This window comes from Sciurus carolinensis, chromosome 14 (genome assembly GCF_902686445.1).
Source record: "Sciurus carolinensis chromosome 14, mSciCar1.2, whole genome shotgun sequence".
Classification (NCBI taxonomy): domain Eukaryota; kingdom Metazoa; phylum Chordata; class Mammalia; order Rodentia; family Sciuridae; genus Sciurus; species Sciurus carolinensis.
The window spans coordinates 83978873-84003557 of record NC_062226.1 but is presented as its reverse complement, the minus strand read 5'-3'; the positions used below and the strand labels follow the sequence as shown (position 1 = coordinate 84003557).

Below are 24685 nucleotides of genomic sequence, written 5' to 3'. Positions count from 1 at the left end.
GATCTCACACACTTGATTGTCCAGCTGAGTCTGAGGTCATGTGCCTTGCTGGGGTGCTCCACATGCCCCACATGGTTAGGCTCTGGTTGACTTTCTGGGCCATTTCCTGGTGAAAAGCACCTGTGTTTTTCATCTCCCCTCTGAGTAACTGGGTACCCTTGGACAAGTTATTGACCTCTCTGAGCAACAGTTTTCATATGTACAGAATAAAGATTATAGTGGAAACATGCAGGTTCACTTTGAAGAATGAGACAATATATGTAGAGTTCCTTGTGAATGCTGGAATGTTGTGAAGTGCAGGTTACTACAAATGTCAAGCCCTTCAACCACAGATTTATCAGCTTGGGTCTGGATGCTTGCACTTGATTGCGAAGTAGATAGAATGAGTCTTAGCCCATTCCTATTCCTTTGCCAAGTAACCTTTTCATCTTATGACCTTGCTTGTTTTAGAAAAGCAATTCTTCAATGTGCAAATATTCCTAATCTTCAAACATTCCTTAAATCTTTCACCAAACTCAATTGTCCTTTCTTTTATTGTCTCTTTCCCTTTATCTACACTTGTGCTTAGCCATGTATGAGTAGACAGGATCATAATACATATCTTTGCACTGGTGAATAATAGGCATCCTTCTTAATTTTTCCTTATTTAATGAATGTGAAATAAAACTATTTTTGAGTATTTCAAATGGTGAACTATTATGCAACTGAGACTGTGAGGGGTAAAGGAGAGGCCTCTTCTGGGGCCCTTATGGACCATATCACCCGAATGACACTTCTCTGACCAGTGTCTTGTTAATTAATTAATTTTTTGGTGCTGGAGATTTAACCCAGGGCTTTGTACATGCTAAGTAGGTGCTCTACCACTGAACTATATTCCTAGCCATATTTATATCCAACACAATTTATATGATGCAACACATGCAATTTGAGTTGTGTAGCAAGTAGTTACTAGAATATTAAAATATTAAGAAATAATACAAAGTAAGAATAGGATAAATATAAACTAAATGAAATGTCAAGACCAGGGAAAAGCTGAATACAAGTATACAGGCTACGGGATGTGGCATAGTTACTGCAGGTGGGCCGTGTGGTCCGGCTGTGAATTTCCTGGAAGGCAACTCGAAAAAGGAAATGCTATCTGGTCATGAGAGGAAAAAATACGTATGGAAGGTGAAGATCTCTCAGTTCTTTACTGCAACTTGGAGCTGCACCAGAAAACAAGCAGTATAGTCTTCCCTGTCTTAATAATATCTCACTGCAAAAACAGGATTTTAGCCTATTTCTTGGTTAAAGCTGAGGACTTCTAGAACCTCATATTAGTGGCAGACCAGCAGGTGGTCACTTTGGTTCAAGATGGTGTGTATACACAGCTTTCTGACTGAGTCGACTTTGCTTGGGGACAGTGAGAACTAACTTCACTGACCACAGAGCCAAAGGACACATTATTTTTGAAGAAAACTCCAAATAGTGCACAATGCTTTCTATTGTGCTTGGGAAGATGTGAGGAGAAGGAGACTCATCTTATCCCTGGTTTGAATTTTCTGAGTCTGACTCTCTGGGATAATCATCAGCCATTAGTGATGTGGGAGCTAAGCCAGACCTAAGTTTGAGATTTTCTGTGTAAACTTGGTCACTTTGAAAGGCTGAAGGAGGAGGTTGTTGGTGGTTGGAAGAGCTTGGAAGAACTTGACTTTCTGATGGAGAACCAGCCCCCTCTCCCATGCTAGGAGACCCATGGCCACTTGTGTCCCAACCTGCTCTGGAGTGAATTTGTGTCATCTCAGGCTCACCTTTTTACAGCTGCCTGTACACCATGCTGAAGAACTTTGACCAGTCAGCTCTGAGTATACACTAGATTTCTGTACATTAATTGCAGCATTTAAACATTTTTTAAGTAAGCAAAAATAAAAGGAATTTTTTTTTTTTTTTAGTGACCAAACTACCCTTGTTTATTTTGGAAGCAACAAATGCAAGAACAAATGGAAAAATTAAAAGTTCAGAAGTCTTCTTCCATGGCTTTAAAAAATATTTATTTTTTCCTATTTGTCAAGGAAGTATACTCTTATTAGACATAGTACAAAAAAAAAATCTTAAAGATCACAACAGATGGGTTGAAGATGTAGCTTAGTGGTTGAGTGCTTGCTTAGCATGCCTGAGACCCTGAGCTCAATCCCCAGCACTGAAAAAAAAAAAAAGAAAAGAAAAGAATCACAATAACTGATATCTGTGATTCTGCCATCCAGTAATAATCACTATGGACATTTTCTTTTATTTTTATGTATTTGTATATATACTTCTAAAGTCATACATATTTTCCTGGTGCATAGACTATTGGGAAGATTAATATGAACATCAAGATTTATCCCAGAAGTCTTTTAAAGACTTGAAAACTTTGGATTTAGAAGGAATACAGATACACCATTTGGAAAAAGGTGAAGAAATAAAGGTGATAAAATGAAAAGGGTGGTGGAGGAGAAGGTGAGGGCAAAGAAACTAGTACTGGGCATGTGTTGACTTTGGGACAGGGACAGCACAGGGAGTTTTATCCTACATACTGTGACTTCTAGAACCCCGAGAGGTAGGCAATGGAGTCAACACTCTGAGGAGTAGGAGGATTTCAGGGTGAGGAGTCAGACAGACCTGAATTCACATCTGGGCCTTATTGATTGATTGATTGATTGATTGATTGGTATTGGGGATTGAACCCAGGGGGGCTTAACCACTGAGCCAAATACCCAGACATTTTAAAATATTTATTTAGAGGCAGGATCTCATTGAGTTGCTTAGGACCTCGCTAAGTTGCTGAGGCTGACTTTGAACTTGCAATCCTCCTGCCTCAGCCTCCCTAGCTCCTGGAATTACAGGCATGTGTTGCTACACCCAGTTTGGCCTTCCTTTTTACTAGCGTAGGGCCTCATTTCCCCCTATAAGTGCCATATAAATCTTTCATATAGTTATTATAAGGACTTAAAGATTTAACGTATGAGCTACCCTTACACCTGGCATCTGGGAGCTCTTCTCACAAATGGAGGCTCATTGTTACTCTTATTCTGAGTACGAGTAAACTGAGTCTCAGAGAGGGAATGCACCTAAGATCCCACAGCTAGTGTGCGGTAAAGTCAGGGTTTGAATGTCCATATGTTGGGTTTTGGAACTTGTATCTCAATATTATGTTAGGTTCATGGCTAAGAAAAAAGATTGTTTCTCCAGTAGTCCAATATATTTCATTTCTTCTATATCAGATGTCTATAAAGAAGTGGATGCAAGTGCTTTGGAATTCATACTGCTATTTTGGGGCATCATCAAGAATAGAAAGGTATTCTACTCTGTTTGGATATAAAACACACCTCCCTTTCTGTGGTAGTATCTACAACTGGTGACCTCTGCTGTTAACAACCGAGGAAGGGTTAATGTGTGTGTTTGTTTTTGCCCAGGAAAATGGCAATGAATTTCATGCTTAGAGGTGCTGACTACTATTTAGCAATGAGGCTTTTTTCCACTAGATTAGGAAACAGATGTTTTCTGGTTCATTGAGGAGTTTTAAAGGATGGGAATACTTAAGAGTTATTTTCCAGGGCTGTTGACCTTAATTCTTGGATTATGATCACTCTGGCTGGGGTCCAGAGCTCCAGAGCTTTTAATCTGTAGAAACTCTTTTGTGTATTTATCTTACTAGACTCAATGTGACCTTTTAAATCCTTAATTTATGGAGGCATAGTTTAGATCCAGAACTGGGATTATTTTTTTTTTCTCTTTTAGGTCCAAATAACTAATGTATCAATATCCTTGCCTGGTAAACTACCTTGGCATCAGTCTTGGGATCAGTTCAGTTGGAATTTCTGAACTCTCAGGCATTCCTACCTTCTTTTCAAAGGTGGCATTTTGAAACAACATTGACATTGTTCAGAACTCATTGGATTTATTCTTTTAGTGAGGATGGGAGAAGTCATGCTTCAGTAACACTCGCCCACCCAAATATCAGTGGCTCAATACATTTTTATTCTTGTTCATGTTTCCTTTCGGGGCAAGCTTCTCATCATGGTCACATTGTGACCCAAGATATTGGCGGCTTCATCTTTCATGCTTCTACAATCACCATAGTAGTAGAAGTGGAGTGTGGTAAATCCCTCACTAATTCAATTTCATTGGCTAAAAAAAGTCACATGGTCGAAACCTACTTTAAATGGAGCCAGAAAGCGCACTTAAATCCTGTACATGGAAGGAAAGGAGAATCAGAATACATGGGAACAGCCCTAATGACCATCACAGCCCCTAGGTACCAGACTCTGTATTAGGTACCTCACATATTATCTGTAATCTTTATCCTTTCTCTGTTATGCACAGGTTCCTATTCCCATATTACATATGATAAAAAACAAAAAAACAGACTCAGAGAGGTAAGATGAATTGCCTATGGACAAACAGGCTTGTGACTGAAATCTGATCTAATATTAAAATGTATAAATTTTCCTTTCTGTTATGCTGCCTTTGATAGCCTAGGTTTTTATCTTCTTCCCCAACTGGGCACTTCTCTTGGATAGTGATGTTGCCAGTTAGTCATCTTCCTGTGCCCTCTGTATGGTGATAACTATGCTTGGAGTTAACAATTGCTGATGGCCCCATCCTGAGAGTTCTTGCATTGAATCAAGTCTCCAGGGATATGGAGAGTGTGGAGGTCAGGGGAGACTAAAGAGCAACTGCAGGTCCTTTGGGGTCATCCAGAACTGGCAAATACCCTCCTTGGTCATTAGACTCTAGGGACCACCGCATGCTTGTTATACTCAGTGCTGACAGACTGATTATGTTTACATTTCCAGAAGGAGCTTTGCGTTTTATTAATTTAAATGACAGTTTGGTGGAATAATAATTAGAGTACAGGTGAAGTGCTGTCCTCACCTTTGAAGTGACCCAGGTTTGTGGCCAGTGACTATAAAGAAGTTGGATTTGGTCTCTTCTGCTGGTAGAGACAAGAGCATTCTCTTGGGCAGCCAACAAACCTCCTGATGCCCAAGATCACCTTATCTGATTTTTGTAATGGCAATTGTCAGAGAGATACTGCCCCTAAGGTGGAAGTGTATGTTTTGGGACCTTGAGATGAATCTTGAAAAGCAATTCCCTATTTGGGAAAAAAACAAAACAAAAAAACCAAAAAACAAACCCATTATAAATTACAATGAAATAAATTAGAAATTGCAGATTAGTGTCTCCTCTCTGGTCTTCCTACTACTTTCTCCACCTTTTATAGGTGTTGCTTACTTATTTTATGTATTTTATTTTTTACTTGCTGGCTGATCACCTTCTGATGGCTTCTCATGCTCACATAGTAATTGAAGCTCTTATGGAGTCTCATGTAGCTCTTCCTGTCTTATCTGTATCTACTAATAAAATAATCATAATATATGTCAAGATGTGTAGAGGAAGTTTCTGCACAACAAGGGGAGTCATTTGCAACCACCCACTAAAAAAAGTTATAAGAATTTCTTTCAAGAGGGGTTTTGTCTTTCTTTCCAAATTAACATTGTGCTGATTCTTCAGAAAGAAGCTAACTATAAGAGGCAGTGGATGTGGAATGGTTACATTAGTGAAGAAGATGCTTTGGTGTTTTATAACCATCTGGTTGCTGTAACCAACAAAGGTTGAAATGTCTGCTGTGGTCCATCATAAGCCAGAAGTAGGATTCTCAGAACAGAGTAGAGCTGAGAAAGGAGTGTTCCATGTGGTTACCAAGAAGATCTGGATCTAGTTATGATAGGGTTCTTCCCTTGGCTACTGGTTATGGGTTAATACCACGTCCTCAAGGAAGAGGAATTGAAAACTAATATCACTAGCCTCTCATAAGCCTCTTTGGAGTCTTATGAATGTAGTTAGTTTATGGACATTAAATGTTTTATGATATTCATGGCCTAAACCATATTTCTCCATGTTCTTCGAGTTTTAAGTCAAAGATAATTATTATGTATAATATGTGTATATGTGCATACACACACACACACACACACACACACACACACACACACACATGCAGCTTTCACGTAAAAGGTTAGAATTTTCAGATGTCTCCCGCCTACGAGTTTCTTTCTCTAGAGAGAGACCTGTTGCTGCCTTCATTGTGTGGGAGAAGGCTACAGTGATACTCAGCTCAGGTAGGAACAACTTCTGATGGCCCTCTCAACTATGGGAGACAAAGACACTCAGAACAAGAAAGGGTTGCCCCTGGTGAGATTGTTCACCCTACTTCAGGAACTCTGTCTTTGGTCATCCCTGAGCATACAAGTCCACATGTGTGTGTAGAAAGCACTCAGTGTCTTGTGAGACACACAGACAGGCAGATGGAAGCTACCCATGACTCTTTCTAAACAGCCATGTTCAAGACTCATTCAGGATATCATCTGTTAGTGACAAGCATGATTTTTTTTCCCAAGTAGCTGGAGAGTATTTCAATTTAAAATCTGGAATTCACAGATTAGTTTCTTTGAAGTAATGCTGTATGCACTAAGCTACCCCGTACTTGGAGGCTTGCTTTGGAAAATGTATCTTCCCTCCTCTTCTTTTCTCTCCCCTTTTCTCTTCCCTTTTCTCTTCTTCCCCTTTCCCTCCCCTTCCTTCTTTCTTTTTTTGGAAAATCCCAAAAGGCGTTTCTTTGAGTCAGATCTTTTCTTGGTATGTTTAATAGTAATTTAGCAGAAAATTTTAGCCTTTTACTGGCACTTCCAGCCTCACTGGGAGTCTGCTTATAGCACCAGAACAGCCAGTGTGTGGGAGGTGAGGCTGAGTGTGGAGGCTAATTCTGCAAAACTAAGTGTGTTTCCCACACATGCCCTCGCATGCCCTCGCCTCTTTGTTTTATCCCACGCTGCCTTTTGTGCTCTTGAGGATACCTACTGCTTCATTCACTAGTGACATACCTATTCTTTTAGAATAACAAATCTGATACAAACTTCATGACTGATAGCAAAAATGAAATAGTATACCGGATCTAGGAAGATGCAAGTGTGACTTGTCTCTTTTCTGTGCATTGTGTTCTACCTCTATGGCAGATCCAGGTCTGTGTGTCTCTTTACACAGTGAGTCGTGGCCTGATCAGAGGATGGTGGGGCCTATGGGAGGAGCTGTTTGGTGTTGGCTGGAGGAGGAACCACTGTGATTGTGGTCAGAGGTAATGACAACTGTGAGTCCAGTGGAAACTCCTAGGCATCATGGTATTTTGGAAATAATTGTCAAGCTCGGATTTCAGTGGCAGAAAACTCAGTAGGCATTTGTTTCCAGATGGATCAGGTGAGAAATGTATGTTTTCAATAATTTTAAAAGTATGGCTATCATAGAAATATACAGTGTGCATGTGTCCAAGATTTACTTAGCCTATTAACGAGGAACCAGCAGGATGGCAAAGCTGGTTCAAAGGTGAGTATGGTAAGTATATATAGTCAGTGAAACAAAGTAATGCCAGTACAAGATTTACTGAGATCTAACAGGGAAATAAAATGGTGAGGTGAGAACACTGTAAACTTTGGGTTATTTCTTCTAAGGAACAGAAATCATTTGCACCTTTTCACTCTTATATGAGTTAATATCTAATGATACAGTATAGACCCTAAAGAGTAATAAATATTAACTTTAGCCAAGTTATCATCCCTAAAACATCAGGTGTCCCTTATGTAGCTTTGTTAGACAATGTTCTATGTGACCTCAAAAGAGCATCTAGTCATATTTTTTGCCTTATTTCCAAATTTTGGATATTTTTTCTTGATAATGCATGACGAAACCATTGTAGAAAGGTGTCCTGTGGTCAATATCCAAACAGGCTTCCAATCTCTTGGTTGCTATTTACTCTGAATGGTTAGCTATTTCATGGGCTCCTATAGCTTCTGGGTTGTCTCTGTTTGCTTCATCCTTATTTTTTTCCAGTGTGGTATGTTGTGACTATTTTCAGGGATGCTGGCTCCTAGGTAAACCATCTGTATTGATATTCTTTTTCTGTCTGGCTTTTTCGTGTTATTTTTCTCCCTCTTGCTTCAGGTTGGAAAACTTCAGCCACAGAATAAAAATGTATATCTTTAAATGGCATGGCTATTTTGGGGAGGGCATAATTTAAAAACAAAACTGTGTTTTTGTCTAGGTCCAGGATAGAGCTTTAAGTGAATCTTGTGAAGTAACCAGCTTCCATATAGGAAATGACCATTTTATGTTTAAGTTTATAAGCAGTAACATTTTTTATTTTTGAATTTTAAAATTCACTTTATCTTTTCATTGCCTCTTGAAGCAAGATCTTCTTTGCTAATAGGTTGATCCCTTGTATGTGCACAGGCACATCCCACCCCCCCATCTTGTTAATTTAGATTTCACTAAAGAAAACGGTGTGATTAATTCAGACACACTAGGTTCTTATTTAGCAAAAAGCTAAATAAAGTGAAGCCCCTGGAGTCCTTTGTAATTCCTGCTGTGCAGACAGTTTCGCATGTCAATTACTTTATTTAATTATGTTTCAGGAGCTGTAATCTGACCCCTTAGTATGACAGAATGACAAACAGTTTTCATGGATTTCCATGGTCATCTCTTACTTTTGGAATTACTTATTCTCAAGGAGATACTGCAGATCCAGTGTCTGAGATCAGAATTTTAGAAGAGGGATTGCAGGAGCAGAGACAGAGTGGGCTAGAGTCAGTGAGGTGAGGACCTTGGAGGAGAAATCAGTGTGTGCCTGGCTGCCAGAGAGTCATTGGTACATCAGGAATTCCTTGCCTCTGATTCCTGAATATGTCTGTATTCCAGGCTCTCTTTTCCTAATAATTAGTTTTAGGGGATTTAACTTTTGTCTTAAGCCAAGTTCTAAGATTCTGGAGATTTTTAGGGTGTCACGGCCTGGTTCAGTTTCTTTATGTTATGATCTGAGGACCACATCAGAGTCACTGGGGCAGAGGGTTGTTAAAAAAATGTAGCTAGGTGGTTTCCTCCTCAGATTTGCTTGATCAGAATCTGAGAATGAATGAAGGAATCTCCATTTTAAAACCTTTTAGGCCATTTTCAGAAATTTGTGAATCACCAGAATGATGTTTATGATAATTCTGCCCTGCCCTCTGTCCCCAAACAATACAACACAACACACTCTTTCATTGAAATTTTTGTTTTTTATTAAGCTATGTATATTAAAATAATTCACACCAAGGATTATATGACTGAAAGACAGTGTTCCTGGGTGTTTGAGATATGGGGGAGGATGGTGTGACCTAATGACTCCCCAGTGAGACATAGGGAGCTTTTTTGATCTGGATCCCTGAGTCTCCCTGCAGCACTGGCTGGCTTTTTGGTTAGCAGTGACTTCAGACCTCACTTTGAAGAGGCACCAACTTGTAAGCAGGCCACTTGATAAGAGTCTCCCTTTTGCAAACCAGATTGGACAAGACTTTCTTGGGTGATCCTGGGTATTTGCATTCATAAGTACACTGAACACTGTATATTGACTAGGAGGAAATAGAACCATGTCCCTGTGGGGAGCAGCATTGCTCCAACATCTACACATGTGGCTGCAGAACTGGGAGGCACTGCAGGAGGAGCATCAAATAAGGATTCAGATATTAACATCCTGTATTAGTTACAGTTGCCTCTTTGAAGGAGAAACTCTGGATTCCTGATGTTACAACACATTTCTTCCACCCCCATGTTCTCTACTGGAAACCACAAGAATCCCTAGGCTTTAAGTGTAGACATTGGGAAAGAAGTATTGATTAGCATAGCTTGTGTCTTCTTAGGTATCAATGAGTTTACTTTAAAAAGTTTATTAAAATGACTTAATAATCCAGGAACGCCACTGTTCTGCTGCCAGGTAAGCAGGAAGGGACAGTTGAGTGGAGGTCTATTGGGCTCCTGCATACCATGGGGCAGGTGGAATCTGAGTGCTTCACATGCACCCTTTTGTTTAATGTAGGACATGTACCCCCATTCACAATTGAGGAAATGAAGACTCAGAGGGCCAAGTATCTTGCTTGTCCCAGGTTATACAGCCAAGAAGGCACAGGGCCAGGATACATAATGAAGTCCTCCTGTGTCTAACACCAGTGACTGGAAGAACAGGAGAAATTCTTTTTTTCTCCCAGACCTGTGAAGACCAATGGCATGACATCCTGGAAGTGCCCTCAAACTTCACCTGAGGCTCTAGTGGTGGAGAGTCCAGTGTTGGTCAAGGCATGAAAATCCCAGCCAGAAGCAATGAATGTTCACTGTCTAGTTTTGGAAGAATCTGATGTTCGCTAAAGCAAATTGCTAAGTCTCTTGCTTTGAGGAAAGAGATTTATGAAGAAATCTTCTGCCTCCCTGTGGATGTCTTTCAGCCTGGGAGTCCCAGACAGGTCACTCCGTGCTATCTTAGAGAGGAGGTGATAAAGGGAGAATTTGCAGAACTGTAACCGGAGTGAGGGGTTGGCGGGGTGACTTCTGATGCAAGTCCTTAATGAATTTTCTCTGTGAGGAAGTCATGAGAGGGCCAAGGCACAGTTCTGGGGAAAGGACCAATCCATCCCCTGATCTTGCTTCCCCTTTTATTACTGAACACACAAATCTTGATGTTGTAGTTGAGGATCACTTCCACTTACCTCCTTTATTAATATAGTGCACTAAGATAGCACTTGTTGGCTTTCTTCTGCAATTTTAAAAATAAATGTTTTAGGAATGAAAAGGAATCCTTTCATACTAAGCTTTTATTTATTTTATACTGAATTTGCAAACACATTTCTTCAGACTTTGGATATGTGGTCTCTGACCTTTGTTTTGAAAGTTTAACCTGCTGGACTCTGAAAATTCCAGAGGGCTTGGGGCAGTGGGTGGCATTTTCTGTGGTGTGATGGCGGTCTTAACTGTGGTTCACACATAATGTCTTGGAATGTGAGTGGGCTGTTTGGGAGCATGGGCAGCCAGGCTGTGGGGAGGCAGCCACACAAAGGGCACACAGTCACATTCCTCCCAGGCCACCAGGCCAGCCTGGTGGCTGCTTGCCATCTGGCAGTGCTCTTTGGTTTCTTCCCCAGAGGGATTCCTGGATTCCTTGGTGCATAGGTAACTCAGTGACCTGGGCAGATGCTGGTCATGGCCTAGTGGCAAAGCCAGAGCTGCAGTGGAAGTTTATGCAGGAGGAGATGGCATTAAATTATAACTCCAGCTCATCCTCTTACAGCCACTGGATAAGTTAACTAGCATCCTGGGAAGAGGTTCAGCGGCAAGAGGGTAGGAGCAAAGGAAGGATTCCAGTGAAGAATTTTGATTCCAATCCTGCCAGTCCGCTCCCACCATCAGATTTGGGAATGCAGCTAGGGAAGGAAACTGGGTAAAGGGTTCAGTTAATAACTAGGATGTCGGGTGCCTACGAGAGATCATCTGTGCCTGGAGCTGCTACAGGTTCCTTCTGAAGAATCCCACATTTCTCAGAATAAGGCAAAGCCCCACATTGAACATGCTTTCTCCACAGCATGCCGTGCTAGCTGCTGGCAGGCAAGCTTGTTTATGAGTTGATCTTCTGATAAGAGCTCATTCCTGAAAGGTAACTGGAAACTTCTGACTAGAAGTCAGATCTGGTCAGGAGGTGAGAATATGGAAAAATTAACACCACATGCAGGTACCAAACTGGGAAAGTCAAAATTATAAGGGAGCTGCAAGATCAAGGAAGTTAAAAGAGCCTTAGAGTCAACAAATCAGCGAAAAGGGAGTGCCAAGGCAAGTGACACCTTTGACACCTTAATAGGTTCAGCAAAAACTGATACTCCTGGGAAGTAAAGCAGCAAATGTTTCATTTCAGTGTTAAAGGAAAAAGAAAGCAAAAACAGAAGTTAAACCACAAAGCTGTTTGAGATGACCACCTGTGAAATACAAAGTAAAAACTTAAAATGGAATATGGAAAAAAAAAAACAGAATGAAGTAGGGAAGAAAAGACTGAGCACAAATTGAGATAAATTCAAATTTTGTCCTAGAGATTTTAAGAAAACAAAGATGATCTTGGAGGACAGAACAAGTCATCCTAACCCATATTCCTGGAAATGTACTCAAATAAATTATTCACTAGGGAATAACAAACATTTGGAAGCACATGTGGTGCTGCTTGTATTTTGCAAACCAGAAAATATATTATATGACTGTCACATTCATTTATGGCTGGGAGTCTTGTTGGGTGAAGGAAGTTGTGTGTCTGAAGTGGATGATGTTATCAAGATTCCCTGCTGTTGGACATTCCCAAGAGGCTACAACTGCACAATCTGGAACAAATATGCTCCTTCAGTGGGTTCATAAAGGGACAGTGGATCCCCTAAAATGAGGTGTTGCTCAGAGTAAGCTTGCAGGACATGCTTTGTTAAAGTGTTCCACTGCCATTTTATATAATTATCATAAGACCTCATTGCTTGCACTAGGGGTCAAAACATCAATTCTTATTGGGGTCAGATAGGTGATCTAAAAGAACCAGGTGCTGCAGATTGAATGAGGTCACAGAGCAGAGTGGATAGCTGGCCACAGCAGCAGCCATTTGCATTCTCCCCCAACCAGCTGCCTGCCATGGTACCCTGAGCCAGTGTCACCTGATCAGGTGACTTCAAGACAGGTCAACTCTTCAGACTTTAGGTAAAATCTTCTCATTTTTATTATTGTTTATTTATTTATTTTTTAGTTGTAAATCTTCTCATTTTTAAACACTGACTTTAAGCATCAAAGGTGTGGATATGGGGCTACCTGTGGGCTAACTAGCTTTAAACTTTAGTGTAAAGGAAATTACATGTGAATGTTTAGTGGCTCTTTGATGTGAAATGAAAGTTTTAAGAAAAATCAACCAAGTTTTTGGAAATAAGTCTTTTTTTCTTTTATCATGGCTGTAATTTTAACAGCTTAGGGAACAGTCTGTCAGTTTATTATAGATTGAACATCCCTAATCTCAAAATCTGAAACCCAAAATGCTCTGAAATCTGAAATATTTTGAGTGCCAACATGACACTATGAGTGGAAAATTCCGCATCTGACCTCATTTGATGGATTGCAGTCAAAATGTAGGCACACCGAAAAATCATATAAGATCACCTTCAGACTCTGTATCAGGCATATATGAAACATAGATGAATTCCGTGTTTAGACTTGGGTCTATTCCCGATATCTTATTATGTATATGCAAATATTAAAAAGATCTGAAACACTTCTGGCTCCAAACATTTCAGATAAGACATGGACAGCCTAAATTTTTTTACTCTGATTATTAGGCAGAGTTGTCTTTGTAATCTGTGTGTATCTAAACAATATAACATAGATTTATGTACTTATATGCACAGATAAAAACCCCTCAATGTGGCAGCTAGTAGTGAATACTTAATTTCCAAGAAATGGAATCGATCCTGGTGTTTTATCTGGACACAGGGCTGTGGAGGAAGAGGGCAATGGCAGGAATAGGGAGGTCGCTGCATTGGTTTGTAGGAAAAGACGAGGGATAAGATAAACAAGAAGAGAGTAGGCAGAGTCTCAGGAAGTCACAGATCAATCGCTTTTTCTCACATGTGGAAGTTAGAGTAGAATAAGGGAAAGAAGTAGGGGAGGATTGGATCTCATAGAGATATAAGGAAGATGACTGGAGTAGAAAGAGATTGGAAGGCAAGGAGGAGGCAGGAGAGAGGGAAGGAAATGTGGAACAATTGCATTATGTGCATATGTAAGTATGCCACAGGAAATTTCACCTTTATGTGTAAGTAGAAAGAACCAATAAAAAATAAATAAATGAGTGGAATGAAGATCAATAGAGTAGAGGAAGGAGAATAGGAGAGGGAGGAATAGAGGGAAAATGGGGGAATGGGGTTTGAAATCAAATTCTTGGCATGTATGATTTTGTCAAAATGAACCCAACTACTATGTACAACTATAATGTTCTAATAAAGAAAAGAGTAGGCTGGAATCTTTCGAAGTTGTCTCATCGAGAGGTGTTGAGGCCAAGCATAGGGATAAGGTAGTTTGAATATCAGATGAAAGGACTTGTTTAATGCATGGGGTGTTTTATAATAAACAGGATTTGGCCAGTGCTTAGTGATGCGGAAAAAAGAAGTTCATGATGATTACAAAATCTCACATTTAAGAACCTGGCAAATTGTGGTGAGGAGAAGCAGTTGGTGAGGAGGGTTTTACATGGTGAAGGGGGTTGAATTTGGACGGGGCTTGTTGGCTTGCAGGTGAGAGGTCAAGCCTGGATATGGCTTGACCATATCTGCTTCCCTGATTAGAGGTCAGGTTTGGAACTGGGAGACTGAATGAGATCCTTGAGCAAATGACAGATGGGACACAAAAATCCTGAACCAGGAAAAAAAAAAAGTGACTGAATGAAGTCTGAGAAAGAGAAGCATTTTAATAAGTGGAGGACTATGAGCTCTCTCCCACTGTGTACCTGGCATCTTCTTGGCAGAAATCTGATGGAGACCCAGGAAGATGCATGGTTGTTCCAGATTTATGGATGAGAAAATAGGGCTTAACCATGAGAGGCTGTCAAGGATGCAGAGCAGTGAGGCAGGTGCTGGGGCTTTTCCCAGAAGGTAGGTGGTGAAGGGAGTAGCAGAGAAAGAGTTCAGTGCTTGTGGGTACCTCAGAATGAAAGCAAAGAGCATTTTTAAGGATGTCATCGGGAACACATTTGTTGGCAGAGAGGAAGGATCAAAGGATGAGGGAGACAAAGAAGATCAAAGCTCAAGATGGAGTAAATAATTGATGGGGCTGAGTTGCCAAGCAGGAGATGAGAGATGGGATCAAGAAGGATCTTTCTAGTGACAGGAGCCTGAAAGGAAGCTTTAATGCACAGAACACCTGAACTCCAAGCAATGGTGAAGCATTGCAGTGGGGAAGCTACAGAGCTTGTCTCTGGCCTCTTCCTCACTGTCTCTGCTTCCCAGTCACTGGGAGGTGAGCAGTTTTGTTCCACTGGCCCTTTCACCATGGTGTACTGTCTCACTATAGGCCCAGAAACAATGAATGGCATCAGTCGACCATGGACTGAAACCTCTGAAACTGTGAGCCAAAATAAATATTTCCTCCTCTCAGTTGATTTTCTTAGGTATTTTGTTACAGTGATAAAAAACTGACTAACACATTTTTCTAAAGGGGCTGTACTCATTTACACCTCCTATCAGCAGTCGGCAAGAGTTTCTAGTTTCTTTAGTTCCCACCAACCCTTGGAAATGTCAAATTTAAACTTCAGAATGTTTGCCAATCTTGCTGGTAGGGGATGGTATCTTGTTTTTTTAAATTAGTATATTCTTTTTTTTTTATTATTGTAGTATATTCTTGATTATTGATCATTTGAACGTCTTTTCATTCTTGCTGGCCTTTTGAGTTTTGTCTTGTATAAAGTGTCTATTCATGCTTTTTGACTTTTTTTTCTACCTAGACTCACCTTTTTAAAAGTATAAAGTATTGAGTTATAAATACACACACACTCACACATACACACACAGAGTGTAAGTTTATTGCCTGTACCTAATAGCTACCTGTACATAACAGGTATTGAATAATGAGTATCAAATTAGCACATCATGTATTACGTTTCTAGATCAGGTACAAAGCAAGTCTGTGTTTATATTCTGCCCGTAAGGGATGTGTGACCTGGACAATCTCTCTAAAGACTTCATTCAATGAAGTCAGTGTCTTCTGACCTCTTGGGTTATTGCGATGGGAGGTAGGGTAACTCTGAACCACTTACAGTGATAGGAGCTGTGTGTCCCCATCAGGTATCCTGATGTGTGGGATCCCTCTGGCTGCTTTCCAAGCCTCTAATCCCCAGGCCACTCCCATGGGGTTCTGATTCCACAGGTTGCACTGGGAGTCTGAGTTTAGGGCGAAGCTCCCTTCAAGTGTTCAAGTCCATGCCAGATAACTCTTGGCTCTCTCCAACTTGTAGCTGGCCTGGGTCACCTGATTGTCTCAGTGACCCACTGCCAACTACAATGACGTGTTTCAGTATTGTGACTCAAAAGACTCTACCTGGTCTTCTTCCACTCACTTCCAGAACTTTTTCTGGAATCATCTTATGCCTGTTCTGTGCTTCCAGCCTGTAGGTCTTTGCATTTTGGGATTGTGTAACCATCTCTCCCGTACCAGTCATTTTGCTTCTGCCGTTTCTTATGTCTTACCTCTACTTCTCTCCCTCTGGATAACTCATCCTTATCCATTAAGTCTGGTTTCCCCAAGCTTTCATGAACACACAAATAACCCGCAGACCTTGCTAAAACAGAGATTCTGATTCAGCAGGTCTGGGGTGGGCCCAAGATTCTGCATTTCTTAGCAAGCTCCCAGATAATGCAGGGTGCTATTAAGTTGGAAGACCACACGCTGAGTTGGAAGATTATAAGATGCAGCTTGTGCATCACCTGCTCCTCTTCTGTGCTCTTAGAACCTGGGCCGACTGCTGCCACCCTGCTTGCACTGTATTAAGACTTCTTTGCCTGTCTTTGAGTTTCTTGAGGGCAGGAATATTTCCTGCAATATCTTTATTTACATTTGCAGTGACAACATAGGATACATTCAACAAATGTTCGTTGAACAGGCAAATGATTCAAGCAATTGAGGTAGATATTTGTCTGGTGATTCTTAGCTGTTTGTGACTGTTTCCCTATTGAGGCCAATGACTCGTTGCATTTCCAGATGGTGCCCTCTGGCCTGAAGACTTGGCTCCACTTTCTACAATGCAGCAGACCTTGCCAGAGGAGGAGCATGTGAGTGGGTGGCTAGCTTTGGCTTTGGAAGAATTTAACTTCTTTGTGTCTAAATTAGGTCAAGATTAGAGGGTTTAATATTAGCCCCGAAGTCTGAATTTTCTTTGGATCATTTGCTCACGCTTATGAGTACACATACATGCATCTCTTATGGATTAACTGTTGAATTGAATTCTTCCTCTTCTAACCCCATCCTGTACATAAGTTCCAGAATAGTCTAAAATGCAAATTTGGATTATGCCACTTATTTGGTGGTTCCCTCTCTTTTCAAGGAAAATTCAACTCCCTCCCAAAGCTTATGAATAGGGCACCTGTCAGGTTTGACTGACAGTCCCCCTCTTCCTCCTGTTGTCTGTGAGTTCCCCTTTCACTGTCACCAGTCAGAATGGTGGGGATATGATGACCCTGGTTCTGAGACCATTCAGCTACTGGTCCTGGTCTCTCCCCACTCATACTTTACTTTTCAGCCAAGTTGCTTGGTTGTGAGACCATGTTGACACCAAGTTGTCAGGTTGTAGGCTTCCCTCGCTGGCCACTCATTCTCATGAGAGATAGCTTGATAGCAGCTCACTCTTGGATTTGGTCTGGATGATTATTCTATGAACTAGGATATTTGTCTCTTTTAACCTGGGATTGCTGCATGTACATCCTGTGAAAACCAGCAAGATTAAATAATGAATACATTGGTTTATGTTTTCCCTCAGCTCTTTTAGCAGAAATCTCTTAATTATTGGGTTAATCTTTTCATGGGCAAATGGGTTTGAGACATTCCTGTAGGTGAGCAAGCAGTAGCTAGATGGGAGAGGAGGTTACCAGTCTGCAGAACTTCTTCTGCTGACAAGGTGTAGTCTCCCTCCTTTCATCTACTGTAAACTTGTGTATCAGTGCTGGTTGGAGCAATAGCCTAGGACAATAAAAGAATATTAGTTGCAAAACAAAATAGACTTGGGTGAACCCCAAATGGTTTCTTCATTCTTCTGAGAGTTAGTATTCACATCTATAAAAGGGAAAATAACAAGAACTTCTTTGTGTGGGTAGTTATGCTGATTAATAATGTAAAACTGTTGAGTTATGTACCCCAAAGGTACATAACTCTCCTTGTTTTAAAGACTAAACCAATGGAGGCATTTATTTATTTACTTGGAAACAGTGGCAGTACAACAAATACATTATTTGGTATTTATTTTTGGCATTGATTTTCTGTCATGCTGCAACATTCTGTTTTTAAGATGGGAGGGCTTCTTTCTTCCCCCTTTCGTTATTCTAAATGTGTTTTATTAATGCAGCCATGTTGAATTTCTGCATTTGCCTGTTTATTTTGAGACACTAGTGTATGAGGAATATAAAAGGACTGCTCTTATCTTCTGAAAACACAGCCGCTTGAACTACATGGGACCAGGCTTTCTGTTAAGGAAACCTCGGTTGGAGGTAGCATAATGTAGCAAATAGATTCAGTGTTCTGTACATTTTGCTGTGAGATCTGGAATTTTTGAAAACCACATGTTATAATAGTAGAAAGGTAGGATAGAGAAGAGGTTTTAGCAAGTTCTATATTGTATGAGGTTTATTGTTCTGTAGAACTGAAATTTGGATGTAAAAGATATGTTGGAACAGGAGAAACATTTGCCATTCAGCTCTAGGCCAGCATTGAAATAGGGTTTCTGTGAATTCTCTCAAATTTTTCAGTGTGAGGGACATCAACATCACCAGAAGCTTGTTAGAAATGCAGTCTCAGGTTCCTCCTTAGACTACTAAATCAGAAGCTGCAGTTTCACAAACTCTTCAAGTGATTTGAATGCGCATTAAGGTTCGAAAAACCGCTCTTGACAAACACTGTTCAATGGCAATCTTGTACTGTCCTGCTCCATCATGCCTTGGATATGAATCATCAGTCCCATATATCCACTCTGTATATGCTACCCACCCACTAATCACTTAGTAGCTGTCTTGGTTATCTGATCTATTGTTGTGGTATTGTAGTAGTTGTGTTCAAGTAACTTTATTTTACTTAATAATGGCTCTGAAGTACAAGAATAGTGATGCTGGAAATTTAAATAAAGAGAAGTTGCTAGATTGCTAAGATCTATAGTACAATAAGATATGAAAGAGAGAGAAAGAGACAGTTACATAACCTTTCTTAAAAAACACACAATTATTCTATTTTATTGTTGGTTATTGTTGTGAATCACTTACTGTGTCTAATTTATATATTAAACTTTAATTTTAGGATAGATAAGAACATATAGGAAAACAGTATCTAAACCTATATCTGTATCTATATGTAGGTTCGGTACTATCTGTGGTTTCAGGCATTCCCTGGGGGACTTGGAACATATTCCCTGCTGATAAGCGGGACTATTGAATTTCTATTATTTTACAAATCCCTGAGGATCAGAAGACATATTTCTCTATTTTGTTCTACCTACAGTTTATCTGGCTTACAAAATATATACATTGATTTTTTTTTTTTTTTTTTGCGGTACTGGGGATCGAACTCAGGGCCTTGTGCTTGCGAGGCGAGCACTCTACCAGCTGAGCTATCTCCCCAGCCCACATTGATTTTTTTTTATTGGCTTTATTTCTCTTTTGATTTTATTCTTCACCCATACAAACTGCAGTTCAGATCATTTAAATTACAGCCCCCGAAGAGGCTTTGGGAAACTTTTATTTTATACCTTTGCTCAAGCGCTAGTCCCCTGGTCTCAGGGCCTCAACTGGGGGTGTCTACTACATAAATAGCACCTTTGTTACTGAAATGATTTTAGCAGATTCTGTAACTTTAAGAGAACTGTTTTTCTGTGTTTCCATGCTGATCATCTCTAATCACTGTTCCAAACTTAAATTCTCTTTATCAGATTTGGCAACACAAAACACTTCCCAGCTGTTCACTGGTGATACTTAGCTAAGTGATGATACAAACATCTGTTCTGGCTGGGGTTGCTCCCAAATTTTTCCAAGAGGAGTTCTGTGACCATCTGTCCCCCTTTTCCTCCACGTGACCCCAGGGTCCTGTTGAGGTGAGGGAAACTGAAGAGCCATTTGTTGAAGGGAAATGAAGCTTGATGTGATAGGACCAAATTTTTATTCTAAACTTGAAACATTATTGACCAATGTTGTACCTTCGCTTACCCTTAAGAAATGTTTTGTCATCAGGTATAGGGGAGCTTGTCATCTCCTTGTACTTATTTTTGTCTTAAAATATTGCCTGACTATGCAGGCACACTTACACCCTAAGAGTGGGAAGGGACTGGAGTGATCATCTCAATGTACAGAGGATTAAGAGGCTTCTGTTGGACCTCCTAGGGGTTGACAGAAGAGGCAGGTTAGGGACTTGGGTCCTCTGACTTACAAGTGTTCAAATGAGTTCAGAGAGTCCTTGGACCTGTTTAACTGTGGTGGTTTTATAGGTATGTTCAATGCTGGGGCAGAGAGTATGGCATTTGTGACTTGCATCATGCAATCTGTTCTTAGTGTTAGTTGATCCTTTAGCTGCTCAGATTTAAGATAAGGCCTCTAGAACATTTTCTAGGGAATTGTGATACTCAGAAACATTAGTTTTACTAGTAGAAGGAAAAAAAAAAAAAAAAGCCATTCTGCCATTGGTAAATGCTGGCTCCAGAAAGAAAAGGACAAGAATGCTCAGCTCACAGTGATAAGAAAAAATAACTACAGCTGTCATCTTACTGATCAAGGGTTGGCAGAGCTATTTTCTTTCTTGAAGTCTAGCTCATTGCTTGGTTTGTACAGGTTTTGGAGACTGACAACCTGTGCTGGGATCCTCGTCTGCTAACTCCTGACTATGTAACCTTGAGCAAATGGTTTACTTTTTCTGCACCTCGGTTTCCTCATCCGAGAAACAGAGATGGTAATAGCCGTTTGTGGCACCATAATGAAGATTCAATGCAAGAATGTGTAGAGTGTAGAGCACATGGCACATCCTCCATAAATGACAACTGTTTTCACTATTGTCTGCTGACCATTTCAGCATTGCTGAGGACCCGTGTCTTTGTAGACCAAAAAGTGCCTTTGAGGTTTGCTGTCAGCAGACACAGAAGGGTGAGCTGCTGAGGAACCATATTTACTGGGAAATCCTGCCATCGAGTGAATTTGGAAATGATCACGGAATATGTATATTTGTTAATTTGAATAATGTAGTAGGAGGCAAACGTATAATTGTGTTTGTTTATAGTGTCTGATTCCTTGAAATGCCCACATTCATGAAGCCCACTGGTCTGCTTTGGGCTGTTCAGCCTTTTGAGGGAGTTGAGGATGATGTAGAGGTTTATTCTTGTCTTTGCTAGCTTTCCCAGTTTCTTTCTGTCATCCTCCTTGAGGCTTTCCCATCTGCTTGCTAGAATTCCGTTTCCTGCAATAGAGTTTATAGGATAACAAGAGCACATGATCTTGTGGGAAGCTAAGTGCCAGCTGGACATACCATTTTGGGAACAGAGCCACAAAGAAACTGCTTTTGGCAAACATCGATCTGTTGTGTAAAGAGAAATAGGGGATGGATATAAATTTCTCTCCTAGGTTGCAGATGAACCTTTACTTGAAGGCAACAGGCAAGGTTTCTAAAATCCATGCTCTACCTTAGGTTTTGTGGCGTAGTTCAACTCACTTTCCCTCATCCTGGAAAGAAAAGTGCCTCCAAGAACTGGTATACAAGGTGAAAATTTAAAAAAGTAATAACAACAACAGTAATGAAATAAACTCAGAGCGTTAAGGTGGCTGATATAGGTGTTTGTTAAAATAAAATGAACAAAGAATATGAAGCATGCCTCCTAAATTTTTCTTGTCCAGCATCCCCACTACACCCCGCAGACCGTCATGATTATGAAACCTGAGAGGACTTCTCTCCCACGTAACCCACTTGTGAGACTGAGAACCCTTCATAATGCCTGATAAAACTGCCCCTAACAAATATTTTCTTTGAAGGTACTTTCCTTACCAAATTAAAAAAAAAATAATAAGAGACAAAATCAAATACAGTTTTAGACTTTATTTAAAAGCAACGTATTTAAAAAGTCATATATTCTCTAGTACACTTGTAATCCCAATGACTTAGGAGGCTTAGGCAGGAGGATTGCAAGTTCAAGGTCAGCCTCAGCAAATTAGCAGACCCTGTTTAAAAATGAAAAATAAAAAAAAAAAAAAAGGTTTGGAGATGTGACTCAGTGGCCTCTGGGTTCAATCCCCAGTACCAAAAAAAAAGAAAAAAAAAAGAAAAGAAAAAGTGATATTCTCTAGGAATGAAAAACACAAAATTCAAAATTAGCATTGATTTATGTGTCTTGGCTGCCACTAGAAACCTCATGGTGTCCCCCAAATAAATATGTTCAGTGAACGTGTCCCATCCAAAGTATTTATATTTTATTATGTCAACCCATTGCACTGGGTATCTTAGGTAGTACGCATAATTAAGGTTGTTAATAAATGGACCTCAAGACAGGTCCAGTTAATCACAGGGTCTTTAGTGTGCAAGAGGAGGCAGAAGAACCAGTATCCGAGAGATCAGATAGAAAACAGAGTTGACCACCCCTGCTGACATTGAAGGTGGAAGTGGGTCTCGTGGCTCTCAAAACTGGAGAAATCAAGAAAAAAGATCTTCCCTTGAGGCTGGGGGAAGGAACACAGTCCTATCGATAACTTGATTTTAGCCAAGTGAGATCCCTTTTGGACTTAACATTCTGAATTCCCAAACTGTAAGTCAATAACTTTGTGTTGTTTTAAGTAATTAAATTTGTGATGATTTCTTACAGTAATAAGAGGAAACTACCTGGGAACTTGTTAGGCATGAAAATCCTAGGACCCCCTCATCCACCCTAGACTTAAGTCCAGGGGTGGGGCCCAGTGATCTGTGTTTTAGCAAGTCCTGGCAACTTGAATGCTTGTTAAGTTTGAGACCCAGTACTTTACATTTTTACCTTCTTGTGCTTCTTAAGCATGTGGGCCTTCATTCTAGAGGAGGAGAAAAAAAGACATGTAAATTCATAAATATACCAGATTATTTCTGGTTCAGAGAAGCCCCTTGCAGAGAACAGCTTGATTTTGCTTTGTGACGTAAAGGAACTGAGGCTTGTGAAAGGGAAGAAAGCATTGGCATTGACACTTTGAAAACCTTTTAAGAAAATCAATTTAGGCAACATCTTGGATCCTGCACTAATGGAAACTGGTTGAGCGCTGAGTAAGGGTGAGTGAGGAGGAACAAGAGTGGGCTCATAGGGGCATGGCTGAAGAAGTATGTCATGATGAGAGGCTGGGGGGTCCTTACAGGCTGTTCAAACTAAGAGGTACCCATCAAAGAGAAGGTTCACTCTGCATTTCTGTGAGAATAACCTTCCCCAAATGCCCAGATGCTGGCTCCGAACTAAGTTTGAGCAGGAACAACCCTCTCTCAGAAGTCATATCTTTTTTTCCTGAGGCTGTTTAATTCACTTTTGGACAGGAGTCAGCTCTATTTCCAATCAATAGAAAACATCTTAAGCAGGACATTATCTTGGTTGGGTATATAATAGTGAACATCACCTTCCCCCATTTCTTTCTATTTCACAAATCGCTTATGAAAAGCTAGTAGACTGTCTCCAAAGTATCTCCTCTTTCTTTGTCTCAGGAGCATAGTTTTATTGGTCGTGATATTTATTATTCATTATTTATTATTCATTATTTATTCCTGGTGTATTTTAAAAAGGATTCCGGGCAGCTTATGGCGACGTGCCAGACCTCTTCTGCTTACCTCTCCAGAGCTGCTCTCTGCCTTCTCTGCTCCAAAGTCTGATATTTGACATTGAGATAAGGGTGACCTGGGCCTTTGGTTTCCAGCTAGGTTTGACAATCTGGGCCCCAGGCAGGATGTCACCAGAGAGTGAGATCTAAATATTTTTCTCCTGGCTTCTTCCCTGTGAGATTGCCTCAGGCTAACTTCCTTCCTGAACTGTGATCACTATTCTTCCTGAGGCATCTTCTCCAGGTAACTCTCTCCAGCAAGTTCCAGGACCTCACCTCATCCTTTTGCACCTCATCCTGGTGGGTGAGTGGGGTGACTCTTCTGCTGCTTCCTACCTCTTCTCCTGCATCTCCTCTGACTCATACCTTACCAACAGTCTCTTTGGAAAGAAACCCTTCTTGAATTACTCTAAATTAACCATCTGCCTCTTGTTGCGACTCAAGTAGATACAAATATCAATACATATAACAATGGAATAAAAACCTTTAGGCAAATTGACACCTTAGAGATAGAACCAGAAATTGAGATACTGGCTACTGGTCAATGTATTTATTGGCTAATTAGATACCTATCTTCTTTTGTGAACCACCTGTTCAAGTCTCTTGGCTGTTCTTAAATTGTTCGTCTATTTGCTTATTCATAGGAAAATTTTATTTTATTTTATTTTTTCTTGCAGTACTGGGGATTGAACCCAGTAGCACTCTATCATTGAGCTACATCCCCCACCCTTTGTATTTTGAAACAGAATCTTGGTAAATTGGCCATGTCGAACCTGAACTTGCAATCTTCCGGCCTCAGCTTCCCTAGTGGCTAGGATTACATGCACCATTGTGCCCAGCATCATGGGAATATTTTTAAAAACATATTTTGGATTCGAGTCTCTTGTCAGATACAAGTATTGCAAATCTCTCTCTTCTTAGCCCTGTTTGCATTTTTACTATTTTAATGATATCCTTTGTCTAACAGACATTCTAATTTCAATGAAGTCCACTTTATCATTGTTTCATTTATTTGGTTAGTGCTTTCTGTGTTTGGTTTAAGAATTCTGTCTGTGCCAAGAGCATGGCAGTATTCTCCTATATTTTCTTCCAGAAGTCTTATTGTTTTGCCTTTCACATTTATGTCTATGATCCATCTCAGAATGATTCTTTTAAAACAGCTTTATGAAGTCTAATTTACATATGATTAAATTTATTCATTTTAAGAGTATGATTCAATGATATTTTAGTAAATTTGCAGAGTTGTGCAACCATCT

At 40.3% G+C, this 24685-nt stretch overlaps 1 protein-coding gene across 3 annotated transcripts in view; it reads left to right on the top strand.

The window, feature by feature from the left end:
• Positions 1 to 24685, top strand: part of Frmd3 (FERM domain containing 3) — a 256494-nt gene that overhangs the window by 83573 nt on the left and 148236 nt on the right. The window contains exon 2 of one of the 3 annotated variants that reach the window (XM_047525695.1): positions 16636 to 16706. The exons of the other annotated variants lie outside the window; for them this stretch is intronic. Coding sequence (XP_047381651.1) covers positions 16636 to 16706 — 71 coding nt within the window. The remainder of the gene's footprint in view (positions 1 to 16635; positions 16707 to 24685) is intronic. 3 annotated transcript variants of the gene reach the window in all.